Source organism: Schistocerca gregaria, chromosome 2 (genome assembly GCF_023897955.1).
Source record: "Schistocerca gregaria isolate iqSchGreg1 chromosome 2, iqSchGreg1.2, whole genome shotgun sequence".
NCBI lineage: Eukaryota > Metazoa > Arthropoda > Insecta > Orthoptera > Acrididae > Schistocerca > Schistocerca gregaria.
The window spans coordinates 742,155,860-742,169,116 of NC_064921.1; the positions used below are offsets into that span (position 1 = coordinate 742,155,860).

Here is a 13,257-nt window from a genome sequence, read left to right on the forward strand (position 1 = left end):
AACGCCCCAGTTGCCTGTCCTGGTGGTTAGTGTACGTAACGGCAGTGTACGTTTCCTCGACTTGACGCTGCTGTCCGGTAAGGCGTGTAGTTTTGACAGCTTTCTTGATTGTAGGCCGGTTAGTGATTCTTCTATTCTTGTGGTAGTGGTTCCTTTCTGGTTCTGGGCGCTCTAAACACAGTATTATGGGGATGTAGTCTAGACTGCCGGTGCCCGCTTTGGCGTATTGTTCCATGGTTGCATTTGGTTTATCGGACGTCAGGTAGCTTCAGAAATATTATCATTAGCCGTTCGTTAGACTGCCACTAGTCTGAGTTATCATCTTGTGAAGTGAATGTAGCTCTTGGCTATCTATCTCATAGCTCCCGAAAGTGTTTGTTTCCGGACCTTCTCGGAGGTCGATTCCTGGAGCACCGTTTGAGGCGACTTACCTTTAATATTTCAATACCTGTAAGTTGTAAATTGCAGCGAGTTCTTAAACAATTCTTAATTTCTTGCCATTCTTGGCGTGGTTGTTTATTCCTTCATTAAAAACCTGTGGTATTTTTTATTTATTGTTGAGTCTGGAATTATTGTTTTAAAATAAAGTGTGTGTAACTGTAAAAGGCAACCAATACTAACTGATTACGGCCCTGCCTACAATCGTAATCGAATCGTGCCTTCCCTTGACTACCAGGTTTCAGTGGCTTTTTCAGATGAATCATGCTCTATGCTTCCTCGGACAGCTGGTCGTTGGTGCGTGCGACCCTGCAACAATAGTCGGAAGGATCCACGCCGGACATGACACTCCCTGGGTGATCTCTTAATTCTGGAAGGCATAATGGATTAACAAAAGTATGCAGCTATACTTGGGGACCATTTAGATCCATACATGCAGTTTGTTTTTCCTCAGCACGATGGCATCTACCAGCAGAACAGTGCAACTTGTCGGATACCTAGCAGTGTACATGAGTGGTTCGAAGAGTGACAGCATCAGTTGACCGCACTCCCCTGGCCACCAAACTCACCGAATTTAAACGCACTCGAGATTCTGTGGGTCCATTTCGCTAGGGCTGTTCGTGCCCTGGATCATTAGACGAGAAATATAGCGCACCTGCCCACGGTACTGGGATCGGCATTGCTCCACATCTGTGTCGGTACTTTCCAGAACCTCGCTGACTCTTTTGAAGCACGTCCGCGCTGCAAAAGGTGTGCTTATTCAGGCTCTTGACAGGTGGTCACATTACTGCGACTGGACCATGAATCCTATAGCGTATTGCTAGGTTGGAGGATTTATGAGAAAATAAACGAAAGACGTTTTGCTTTCCATGACAAAATCCAAGCGAGACGGGGCCAGTGCGACGCGCGCAGTGCCGGAAGCGGCGGCTCACCTCATCTGCCACATGACGACCGGGTCTTGGCGCAGGTCGGACATGTCCAGCTGGCGGCCCTTCTCGCGCACCAGCGGGTGCTTCCGCACCATCAGCCAGCCGATGTGCGAGAAGAAGAAGCCGCGCCGCGAGTTGTGCGGGTCCGCGTCCGTGTCCGTGAACTTGTGGTGCACCCGGTGGTCGCGCACCCACTCGTAGATGTGGTTCTGAAACACAAGCATTAATGGTAGCCAGAACGGTGTCTACAAAAAGTGTTCTGCCTTACGGCAGGTTTTGTCATGAGGGAAGCCACGTCAGAGAGGTCAACTGCATGAGCATCTAGGGACGTGATTCCAGTGGTGGTTTCCCGTTGCCTTCCACTGATGATGATGAAATGATAATGAGGACAACACAACACCCAGTCTCTGAGTGGAGAAAATCTCCGATCCAGCTCGGAATCGAACCCGGGGCCCTTGGCGTGATAGAGCGCCGTGCTGACGACTCGGGGCGGACAACGTCTACAAGATGGTGTCAAAATATAAAATGATGGTTACCTGGTATTGTCAAATGTATTGGATATGATCTCAGAATCTAAAAACGTTTACTCTTCTTAGTACAGAAGTTTATTCGTCCTGATCGCACAAAAATACCCAGTGCATACTTAGTTCAGCGAAATTGCCATATGCAATTCAGTAATAACAGAGAAAGTCGTTTGAAGGTGTGATTCACGATTGACACGGCCCACTCACATTAACGTGAGTACGGCCTCTGTTGGACATCAGTGTGCAATAACCACTTACAGATAGCAGATGGCAGCACTTGGAGTGGACGGTATATAAAGCATGCCGCCGTGGTTGAATTTCACCCCCCCCCCCCCCCCCAAATTCTATAAGTCCCTCCAAATCCTTGAGCGTCATGCACTCCGCCTCGCCTTCTGTATACATCTCCCGTCCCCCACATGATCCTCTGTGACCTGATTCCTTTCCCACATCTGCTCCTATTCCTCAAACATATCCGCATACTCTACACCTCCCGCCGCCTTGATACCCTCACCCCCTGGTTGCTCCTCTCCTCTCCCGTCCCTGCCCCCAGCCACGCCTTCACTGTTGCCCCCCCCCCCCCCCCCCCTACCCTCCATCTCTACACCCTTCATCTCCTTTTCCAAGGATGATATCCTCTCTCCCTCTATTTATCCCTCCTATCACCCCGCCTACTTTCCTCAGTCCTTTCCCTGGGCTCCCTCTTCCCCCTTCCATCCTGTGTTTCTCCCCACCTAACCTCTCCCTATCTCCCTTCTCTCTCCTGAGTCCTTTTGTATTCGTGTCCTCTGCCTTCTCCACTCCCTGTCGCATCTGCCCATCACCCCCCACCCCTATTATGGGTCCTCATCCTTAACTGACTCCTTTCCCCCTCCCCCTTTCGCTTGTCCTCACTTTCCTCCTCTTTTTTATTTTCCCATCATCTGTCTAGTTTCCCCCCACCTGCTCTCAGCTGTGGTATGTCATATTTTAGTGCCGTGTTCCAGTGACTGTTCATTGTTGTTTTGTCTTTTCCCGTGTTGCGAACAGAAACAATGCTGTTGCTGGGTGTGAATTTTATGTCTTTTGCGAACAGAAACCAGACTGTCGCGCTGTTTTTTAATTGTCTGTCTATTATTTTACCTGTCTGCTTCGTGTGTATTTTATTAGCATCATGATCCCTTTGTTCTATGGTTTAAGTTCCACGATTTTTTCGCCTTGTTACCCTTTGTCTCCGATTTTATCGCCTGTTTTTTTATTATGTATTATGTTCACCTTTTTAAACCGAAGTCTGTAGGCTCAAGAGCGGCATACTAAGCTGCTGGCAGCCCGCCCCATTCGGGGGGGAAGGGGGTGGGGGAATCGAAATTCAATAAAGAAAAAAAAACTGAAGTATGTTGCGGATGGCGAAGTGACCTTATCCAAAACCGACGCCGCCGGGGTAACTGTGGCTCATCACGGGATCATAATTGACAGAGGTGAACTGCGGCTGTGGAGAGGTGTACGGGTGAATAGACATGTAGCTGTCGAGCAACTGACCGTCCAGATGAACCAAGGGTCGACCAACAGTGTGTCCTCAAGACCTGTTCAACAATCGTAGCTGCGTACGGGCCTCTGCAGCAGGCGCCTGGCTGATGCACCCATGCTGACTGTTGTTCATCGGCGACGAAGTGTGGAAACTGCACGCGAATAGCGGGATTGGACGTCGGCTGAGGGGCGACACGTAGCTTTTTCAGATGAATCACGATTTATGCTCCATCGGACAGATCACTCGAACAGAAAAAAAAAATTACAGGGCAGATCCATTTCGTCGACTTTCCACATTAATTGGACTCAACTTACAGAGACACCGTGCAAACAGTGCACAGTAGTTACAAATAAAATGCGTAAGACAGGTATAAAATGTTATCATGTTGTTTTCTTGTTGATATCCGACGGGAAACTGTATCAGATGTCGCCGGCCGGTGAGGCCGAGCTGTTCTAGGCTCTTCAGTCTGGAACCGCGCGACCGCTACGGTCTCAAGTTCGAATCCTGCCTCCGGCATGGATGTGTGTGATGTCCTTAGGTTAGTTAGGTTTAAGTAGTTCTAAGTTCTAGGAGACTGATAGCATCAGATGTTAAATCCCATAATGCTCAAAGCCATTTGAACCATTTTTTTGTATCAGATGTCAACAATGACACAACTTGAAAATATTTTATGCACGTTTTATGTTCGCAAAGCTATTCTCTTATTGTATGAAGAGATACGGTACTGTGTAACGTAAGCTCTATAAGCTGTGTCCAATTAATGTGAACAGCCGACGAAAAGGGATCGGCCCTGTAAAAATTTTTGTTACACAAATGATCTGAAGATGGCGATTTAATTTCGCTGAAACTAGTAATCTTCGTGCATTTACGTGCAACCTGGGCGAATAAAGTTCTGTAATAAGAACAAATGTGTTTAAAATATAAAATGTAGACATTTTTTGTCTGGTTCCAGATTTCTTCTCTTTGATGTCACTTCAACATGTTACTGTTTAATTATTCCACACGTTTCTAATTTGGCTTACGAGAGTGCAATCTGCCGGAAAGTTGTTCATGCCATAAAATCAATTTGGCCAGCTAAACTGCGTTAACAATAGCCAGCGACGCTAATAACCAGACCATGGAGGTGATAATGGGCAGGATGATGGGTCACCCTGTTTAAGACATATAAATAAAACCGAGAGTTATCACATGCACCAAGACCCACGTTAAAAAAACCGATAGAAATATAAATAAGAGCAAATAAAAAACCCTATATCATGCTGAAAACTTCTATGGGACGAAACTGCTGAGATCATCGGTCCCTAGGCTTACACACTGCTTACTCTAAGTTCAACTAACTTACGCTAAGGACAACACATACACCCAGGACCGAGGTAGGGGGAGCCGCGCGAACCGTGGCAAGACGCCTAGACCTCGCGGCTACCCCGCTCAGCATGCTGAAAATGCCATGGTAAAGGATAAGAAATAAACAAATTACATTTAAACCAATTAACTGAATAAAAATAATCATCAGAGACATTTCCATAAGTATTTGAAAACACCGGACAGTATCGGAATCCATAGTCTTCTGCATGTCACGAATGTATAAAGCACTGCCAGTCACCATTAAACTGTTATTCTTAAGGCTCTAGCGTATCACGTGAAATTCTTTTTGTCTATTAGGCGCAAAGGAATGCCCACTTTCATGAATGGCTGTATTGAGGTCTGGCACCCTAACCTATACCAGCGTACAGGGGTTTCAGAAAGTAGATCTCACCCCCAGGGGACATACCTTGAAAGTTGTATTCCACAGCTTATAGTTACTGCATGAAACTCGTAAAATATAGACCCATCGACAAAGTCTAGGTGAACTGAATTATTTACGCCAGTTTCGGTCTTTACACCATCTTCAGGAACAAAAACATTATCCTAACTCGATAAACATGTAGCACTTGTCGGTTTGTTTACACATTGTGAGTGTAATACGTATCTCATTATGTTGCACAATCGACGAGTCTTGGTAATAACATAATTTTATACTGATTTACTCGACTCTAGACTCGGGCTCGTTGATTGTAATTTCTTTCAAAAGATTAATTCCTAATATATCCTTAATTCTTACAGTGAACGAATTTTAAATTATAATGCAAATATTGTCTTCACTGGATGCATTATGATCATAGTAAGCGGCCGTCGATTCGTGCAAGAAATGATGGCTGGTGCATGGAATAAAACATCTTACTACATATGACAAACTGATTGTCATCGTACACCATAGAAATACGGCTTCATTTTCACAATTTAATATTAATCTTGTTTGCATCGTGAATGAGAATATAGGAAAACAAAATTCGACGACTACTGCTGTAAAAACAAAGATCATATAGAATGAAGATAACCTGACCTCATGGGAAATATCGGAAAGAAAGCAGTAATCAGTTCTGAAGAAATGAGTTGCAGATAACTGATCGGACTGTAACGTGCAGTTATGTAACTCCGAGGAAAAGTAGAGGCAGTTGAAGGTTTTTATTAAGAAAAAACATAGGAAATATTCTTCGTTCGGACAGCTACAGCAAGAAAATAACCTAATGTAACACAAACCATGTACTCTAGAGAGAAAAGAGTTCTAGTCTAGAACTCTATATTGAATATAACGACCTCTTCGTCTACCAAGCGATAAGCTAACGATCATTGTGGCCATTAGGAACAGATTTGTTGTCAGAACGGAAGGAACAGAAAAATTCCAGCTGGAGAAGATAAATGACACGACGGTCGAAGAGGCTTCCGGAATAATTGTGAATTATACTTACAGAAAGTTGTGCTCTACTTATATCTCAGATAAGCTACAGTGATGAAATAACTTCATATACTGTACTGTGCTGGTTGTGAGTGATCCATTTCACTGAATTACTTAAGTGATATAGTGTTTCTCGTGGAATCCAGAATTCCGTTAAAATGACAGAGTTATACTGAAAACACATAAACTAATAACTGGGAAGAATATATTTCAACAACTGAAATTTAAGAAAAAGCTTTAAAATACCTATGCCATTCACTGCAAGCTAGCTGTTCCAAACCGTTTTGAAATAATCTGCAAAGTGTACAAGAGGCAAAAAAAAGGACAAATAATTCAGTTAAGGTTCCATGCATGAAAAAATTTGAGGATCACGCCATTTCATTTCCTCTATGAAGTCACTTGTGAGAAATAACACTTAATTTGACGTTTCAGTGCAATGAACATGAAGAAAGCATTAGATTAACAGATAGATTGTGAAGGGATCAGGTGTTTCATATTCTCTGTTGTGTTCGTTAAAATTGAGGAAATATTTCTTTTTAATGAATCTGGTTAGAATTCTGGTAAACGAGCTAAGTGACTGGTTTCGAAGATATTTAATTCTCGAGACAATGTAAATAAGAACTACTGAATTTACAAATGAGTAGGTGGCAACGATATTTCTTCATCTCGTACCACTATGACCTCTTGATTGGCAACAGAGTATTTCTAGTTCACAAACTGCTTTTTTTCATTTGTCGACACAAGAACAGACAAAAAAATCAGACTTTCTCAGTTATCACCCCAACAGAGCATAAACAGATGGTGGGCGCAGGCTACTTAGGGTACTTAGAATATTGCAATTCGTAGAAACACAGCTCAAACGTTGTATAAAATTAAATTAAAAAAAACCTCATGTAAACGACGGGAATGCCATGTTTTCACTGAGAAACTGTGTGAACTTTGAAGTCAAAATTGCAAAAAGTTCTTCAGCAAAAGAAAAATAGCTATGCGAACCTTGGAATCTGAAAAATAACTGACAATAATTACTTTAAGCTAGGGATCGTTTCGTGTGTAATATTAACTGTCTTCTCGAACACGATCCGATGCAATTATAACATTACTGACAGGTAATTAAGAAACCCACTACATGAATATCTGTAGGTCACATATCAAGACACAAAGTTAGTGAATACGATGCAGTCAGTTCATTAAAGTCTTTAGTTCTGTCGACTGCGAGATGATCTGACAACTATAAATTATATTAATTAGTGCAAAGTTGTAGAAAAGACTACCACGAAGAAGCGTAGGCGAAAGAGCTTGAGGAAAATGTCATATTTCCACTGAGAAACTTTATGAATTTTGAAGTCCAAATGGCAAAAGGTTCTTCAGCAAGCCGGAAATAGAGACCGCAAACCTTGCTATCTGAGACTAACTGAAATAATAAGCCCTTGACCGAATGTTACAGAACCACTTTATACATCGGAGGATGAGCGTTACAAACATGAAGTACCTCTTCAGAGACTGAAAAATCAAGTCTTTTTTTTTTTCAAAAAGCCGGAGAAATGATCACATTATTGGCAGACATCACGGTTTAATGTGTATTATCCAGAAGACAAAAGACAGTTATAAAATGAAAAATTGGGAAACGCTAATTTGTCTTAAGACCATGAATTGGAACTTTGAAACTTATCACCTGTCAGATCCACAAAACAATGAAGGTAAATTTTCGAGTAGGAAATACTATCAACGGTTGTTGATAGAGATAATAAAAATACAGCCTGCACAACAAACGACTTTTGGTTTAGAATAAAGCCAACAAAGACAAAATTGTTAAGGAACAAAAGAAAAGGGAGTAGTGATGCTACCAGTTTTATAATTAAGGTGGGTACCTGACGCCCAAGGAACAAGTGGCGAGCCCTTTGTGGTAACCAGACTGTATTAAATTCCAAACCTATCTTCGACGTCTTCTGAAATGAGATGCTGTTAATGGTGATTTGTTAGTTGGCCGGTGAAGAGTGGTACCCGTAGATATTTGAGAGGTGTGCAGTTTACGTGTTGGCACCTAAATCTTCCCTTCTCCATTTCCTCATCTACATCACCTACAAAAACATAGAGAACCACTGTGTACAAGCACTCTCCACAGTGATACTTTACGTATGGCTGATACGAAAATCGCCAGTATCCAATATATACCAGAGTATGAGCAATACCAAAAGTTAAGTAATGTACAAAAATCAAGTAAAGCGTATTTTCACGACGCACAAGAAGTAGGTCATACAGTCATATGATATTTCCATTGTCGCCTCGCGCGTTATAGGATATCTACTCAACGAAGAGCAATGAAAATTGGAATTGCTTATCATTTTTTATTTCGTTGAGCATACTACCTCATTCCCTGATCACCTGAACTTTTAACTGTAACTATGCGAAAAAATGTAAATATATGTATATGTAGATCACCATTGTAGGTGCAGTTAAAAATTGCTTTAATTTTCTCCAACGTATGTCATTACTTATCGACACATATATGAATAAATAAATCGTATCTTTCACTGAATATCTGCAAATCAATTAAAGCAGTGGACACACTTCCAGTCACCCGTTATAGATGGCCCAGCCAACGAAGACCATAAAAAGTCGAGTAGGTGAAAAATTGCATGTAGTCGCAAATTTTTGTATACTGGAAGGAGGGAATGTCATGAACAAAATAGTAAATTTTCTGAGCGATGATGTGTAAGCGTGGATGGGTGGGCGTTTAAAGGTCACTTTTTAAAGTTTTTCTTGAATGCCTCGAAACTATTTGCAGTACAAAATTAAACTACATTAAATTTTCTGCAAAAAGGGTCCTATTAGACAAGTCTTTCAAATCCCTTTATAGGTATTTTTCAACTGAATATTATGCCCTATTTTTAAAAGATATATGTATCTAAGACTACCTTAAATTTATTTAGAATGATATTTTCAATGTTGTCCATTGTTACAATTCAATTTATTATAGCACTTTTAAGGCTTATATTTGACTCACCCTATAGCAAATCGTATATTATTCATTGCAGATTTAAAACAATTTGTAGAAAATAAACACAACTCCCTCTCCCCTCTCCTCTCCAAGGAGTGACTGCGTCATCAGTGGTTCATACGGCACACTGTGGAAGGGTCGCTGTAACTTCGTGAAATACTTTGGTCTCCCCCTCCAGCCTGTCACACCCACGGAACACAATTTATAGTTATTATGGTTCTACTTCACTTAGCTGTGGTACATAATTTAATATTTGTTCTTAACCCACTTGAGTCAACAATAAAAATTAATTTTATACCATTAAATACTGTTTTTAATAATCCGCGATTTTCCTATCTCTTGCAACACAGGACACATCAGGCCTAGAGAAAATCTGACTAGGAACTTTTTTAAGGAAATTTTATGTACAGTTTTAAACATGGCTGTTTTTCAGCAACTGTATATTAGTTTCAATATAGTATTATAAAGCTAACCGGTTGCAGAGAACTGTTTGGTTCACTAACCTAGGTTTCGACACCACTGCGAATGTCTTCTACATCTACATCTACAGCTACATGACTACTCTGCAATTCACATTTAAGTGCTTGGCAGAGGGTTCATCGAACCACAATCATACTATCTCTCTACTATTCCACTCCCGAACAGCGAGCGGGAAAAACGAACACCTAAACCTTTCTGTTCGAGCTCTGATTTCTCTTATTTTATTTTGATGATCATTCCTACCTATGTAGGTTGGGCTCAACAAAATATTTTCGCATTCGGAAGAGAAAGTTGGTGACTGAAATTTCGTAAAAAGTTCTCGCCGCGACGAAAAACGTCTATGCTGTAATGACTTCCATCCCAACTCGTGTATCATATCTGCCACACTCTCTCCCCTATAACGCGATAATACAAAACGAGCTGCCCCTTTTTGCACCCTTTCGATGTCCTCCGTCAATCCCGCCTGGTAAGGATCCCACACCGCGCAGCAATATTCTAACAGAGGACGAACGAGTGTAGTGTAAGCTGTCTCTTTAGTGGACTTGTTGCATCTGCTAAGTGTCCTGCCAATGAAACGCAACCTTTGGCTCGCCTTCCCGACAATATTATCTATGTGGTCCTTCCAACTGAAGTTGTTCGTAATTTTAACACCCAGGTACTTAGTTGAATTGACAGCCTGTACTACTTACCGAGTAATCGAATTCCAACGGAGTTCTTTTGGAACTCATGTGGATCACCTCACACTTTTCGTTATTTAGCGTCAACTGCCACCTGACACACCATACAGCAATCTTTTCTAAATCGCTTTGCAACTGATACTGGTCTTCGGATGACCTTACTAGACGGTAAATTACAGCATCATCTGCGAACAACCTAAGAAAACTGCTCAGATTGTCGCCCAGGTCATTTATATATAGATCAGGAACAGCAGAGGTCCCAGGACGCTTCCCTGGGGAACACCTGATATCACTTCAGTTTTACTCGATGATTTGCCGTCTATTACTACGAACTGCGACCTTCCTGACAGGAAATCACGAATCCAGTCGCACAACTGAGACGATACCCCATAGCTCCGCAACTTGATTAGATGTCGCTTGTGAGGAACGGTGTCAAAAGCTTTCCGGAAATCTAGAAATACGGAATCAACTTGAGATCCCCTGTCGATAGCGGTCATTCCTTCGTGCGAATAAAGAGCTAGCTGCGTTGCACAAGAGCGATGTTTTCTGAAGCCATGCTGATTACGTGTCAATAGATCGTTCCCTTCGAGGTGGTTCATAATGTTTGAATACAGTATATGCTCCAAAACCCTACTGCAAACCGACGTCAATGATATAGGTCTGTAGTTAAATGGATTACTCCTACTACCCTTCTTGAACACTGGTGCGACCTGCGCAATTTTCCAATCTGTAGGTACAGATCTATCGGTGAGCGAGCGGTTGTATATGAGTGCTAAGTAGGGAGCTTCATCAGAATGAAGTTTTGAGAAACCATAAAATTACACTGCAAGAAAGCAATGGTCAACATTAAGAGCAGGTAAGCCGAAGTCAAAAAAGAATATACAACACGCTCCAGCTTTTGGTAAATGCGCCTGGCTAGGAGCAACACCAGACTTACGTTCCCAGCTGGGCACACGAGGTCGAGCGGGCCCTCGGCGACGAGTATGGCTGCCTTTACGTTTCCATGCCGCCCAGCGTCATACCATTGTCACATCCGAATGCCCGCCAGTCAGTCCAATCGAGACCAACAATGAAGTCGCTTTCATACTCTAACAGGTGCTGATAACGCTGTCTGACAAGAGAACGCGGCGTCTGCTTCTCCTTCACAGTGGTTACTCAACGTCTGATACTATTCCCACCCCATCTATACTCTACCAGGCTTGGTAACAACACTAAAACCGAACAACACTAACGCACCACGTGCATGCTGGTAACTATTCTGCCTGCCACAGAGAACTGCACCTCTAATAATTCACATACCCGCCGATGACGTCTATGTGTACGAAGTTACGTTGACATCCTACCACGCCTTCTGGGTGCGTCACCTTCTACGTCATGCATTGTACCTTTCAGTTGTCATCCGGTGTAGAGGTTGTCGTTAGACATGCATGACAGGAGCCTATCGATTAATGCCGTTGCCTAACTTAGGTGACTAATACGCCTACATTTCTCTGTTTACGTTATCTACAGTCTATGGAGTAAGTAATCTTTTATTGATGCCAGCACGATGTCAAAATGATGTTTCGAAGGGCTGATGTTGCAGGCAGTAAAAGAGCTGCTCAAGTGTGTAAATTCCTAAGGCACCAAACTACTGAGGTCATCGGTCCCAAGACTTACACATTACCTAAACTCATAATTTTATCATTCATTGTCTTTGTGCTTTTGTCTCACGTCAACAGAGGGTCGACCTTGTCACTATGGATTTGGCAAAGTTTGTGTCAGAGGGTGGCCGGATGACCTTCTTGTCGCCACCCTGTACCCTCTGGGATGGAATTAGTGCACCCTATGTTTCTGCGTCTAGTGTAAACCTTGAAATAGTGCGAACGTTTTTCAAATGTCTGTGAGTCGTGTAACTGAGGCAGGACGTGGAGACCAGCCCGGTATTCACCTACTGGGCTTTGGAAAACGGCCTAAAAACCACATCCAGACTGGCCGGACACTGGCCAAGTATAATGGCAAAATAAACACGAAGCCCACGCCTACCACAGTAGTACAAGTATATATGCCAACTAGCTCTGCAGATGATTAAGAAATTGAAGAAATGTATGATGAAATAAAAGAAATTATTCAGATAGTGAAGCGAGGCGAAAATTTAATACTCATGGGTGACTGGAATTCGGTAGTAGGAAAAGGAAGAGAAGGAAACGTAGTAGGTGAATATGGATTGGGGGAAAGAAATGAAAGAGGAAGCCGCCTGGTAGAATTTCGCACAGAGCATAACTTAATCATAGCTAACACTTGGTTCAAGAATCATAAAAGATGGTTGTATACATGGAAGAAGCCTCGAAGATACTAGAAGGTTTCAGATAGATTATATAATGGTAAGACCAGGTTTTAAATTGTAAGACATTTCCAGGGGCAGATGTGGACTCTGACCACAAACTATTGGTTATGAAATGTAGATTAAAACTGAAGAAACTGTAAAAATGTGGGAATTTAAGGAGATGGGACCTGGATAAACTAAAAGAATCAGAGGTTGTACAGAGTTTCAAGGAGAGCATAAGGGAACAATTGACAGGAATGGGGGAAAGAAATACGGTAGAAGAAGAGTGGGTAGCTTTGAGGGATGAAGTAGTGAAGGCAGAAGACGATCAAGTAGGTAAAAAGACGAGGGCTGGTAGAAATCCTTGGGTAACAGAAGAAATATTGAACTTAATTGATGAAAGGAGAAAATATAAAATGCAGCAACTGAAGCAGGCAAAAAGGAATACAAAAGTCTCAAAAATGGTATCGACAGGAAGTACAAAATTGCTAAGCAGGGATGGCTAGAGGACAAATGTAAGGATGTAGAGGCTTGTCTCACCAGGGGTAAGATAGATACTGCCTACAGGCATATTAAAGAGACCTGTGCAGAAAAGGGAAACACTTATATGAATATCAAGAGCTCAGATG

At 42.2% G+C, this 13,257-nt stretch overlaps 1 protein-coding gene across 2 annotated transcripts in view; it reads right to left on the reverse strand.

Moving 5' to 3' along the window:
* Positions 1 to 13,257, reverse strand: part of LOC126334919 (acyl-CoA Delta-9 desaturase-like) — a 113,298-nt gene that overhangs the window by 13,918 nt on the left and 86,123 nt on the right. For both annotated transcript variants that reach the window (XM_049997639.1, XM_049997640.1), the window contains exon 4: positions 1,371 to 1,576. In XM_049997639.1, the coding sequence (XP_049853596.1) occupies positions 1,371 to 1,576 (206 nt within the window). The remainder of the gene's footprint in view (positions 1 to 1,370; positions 1,577 to 13,257) is intronic.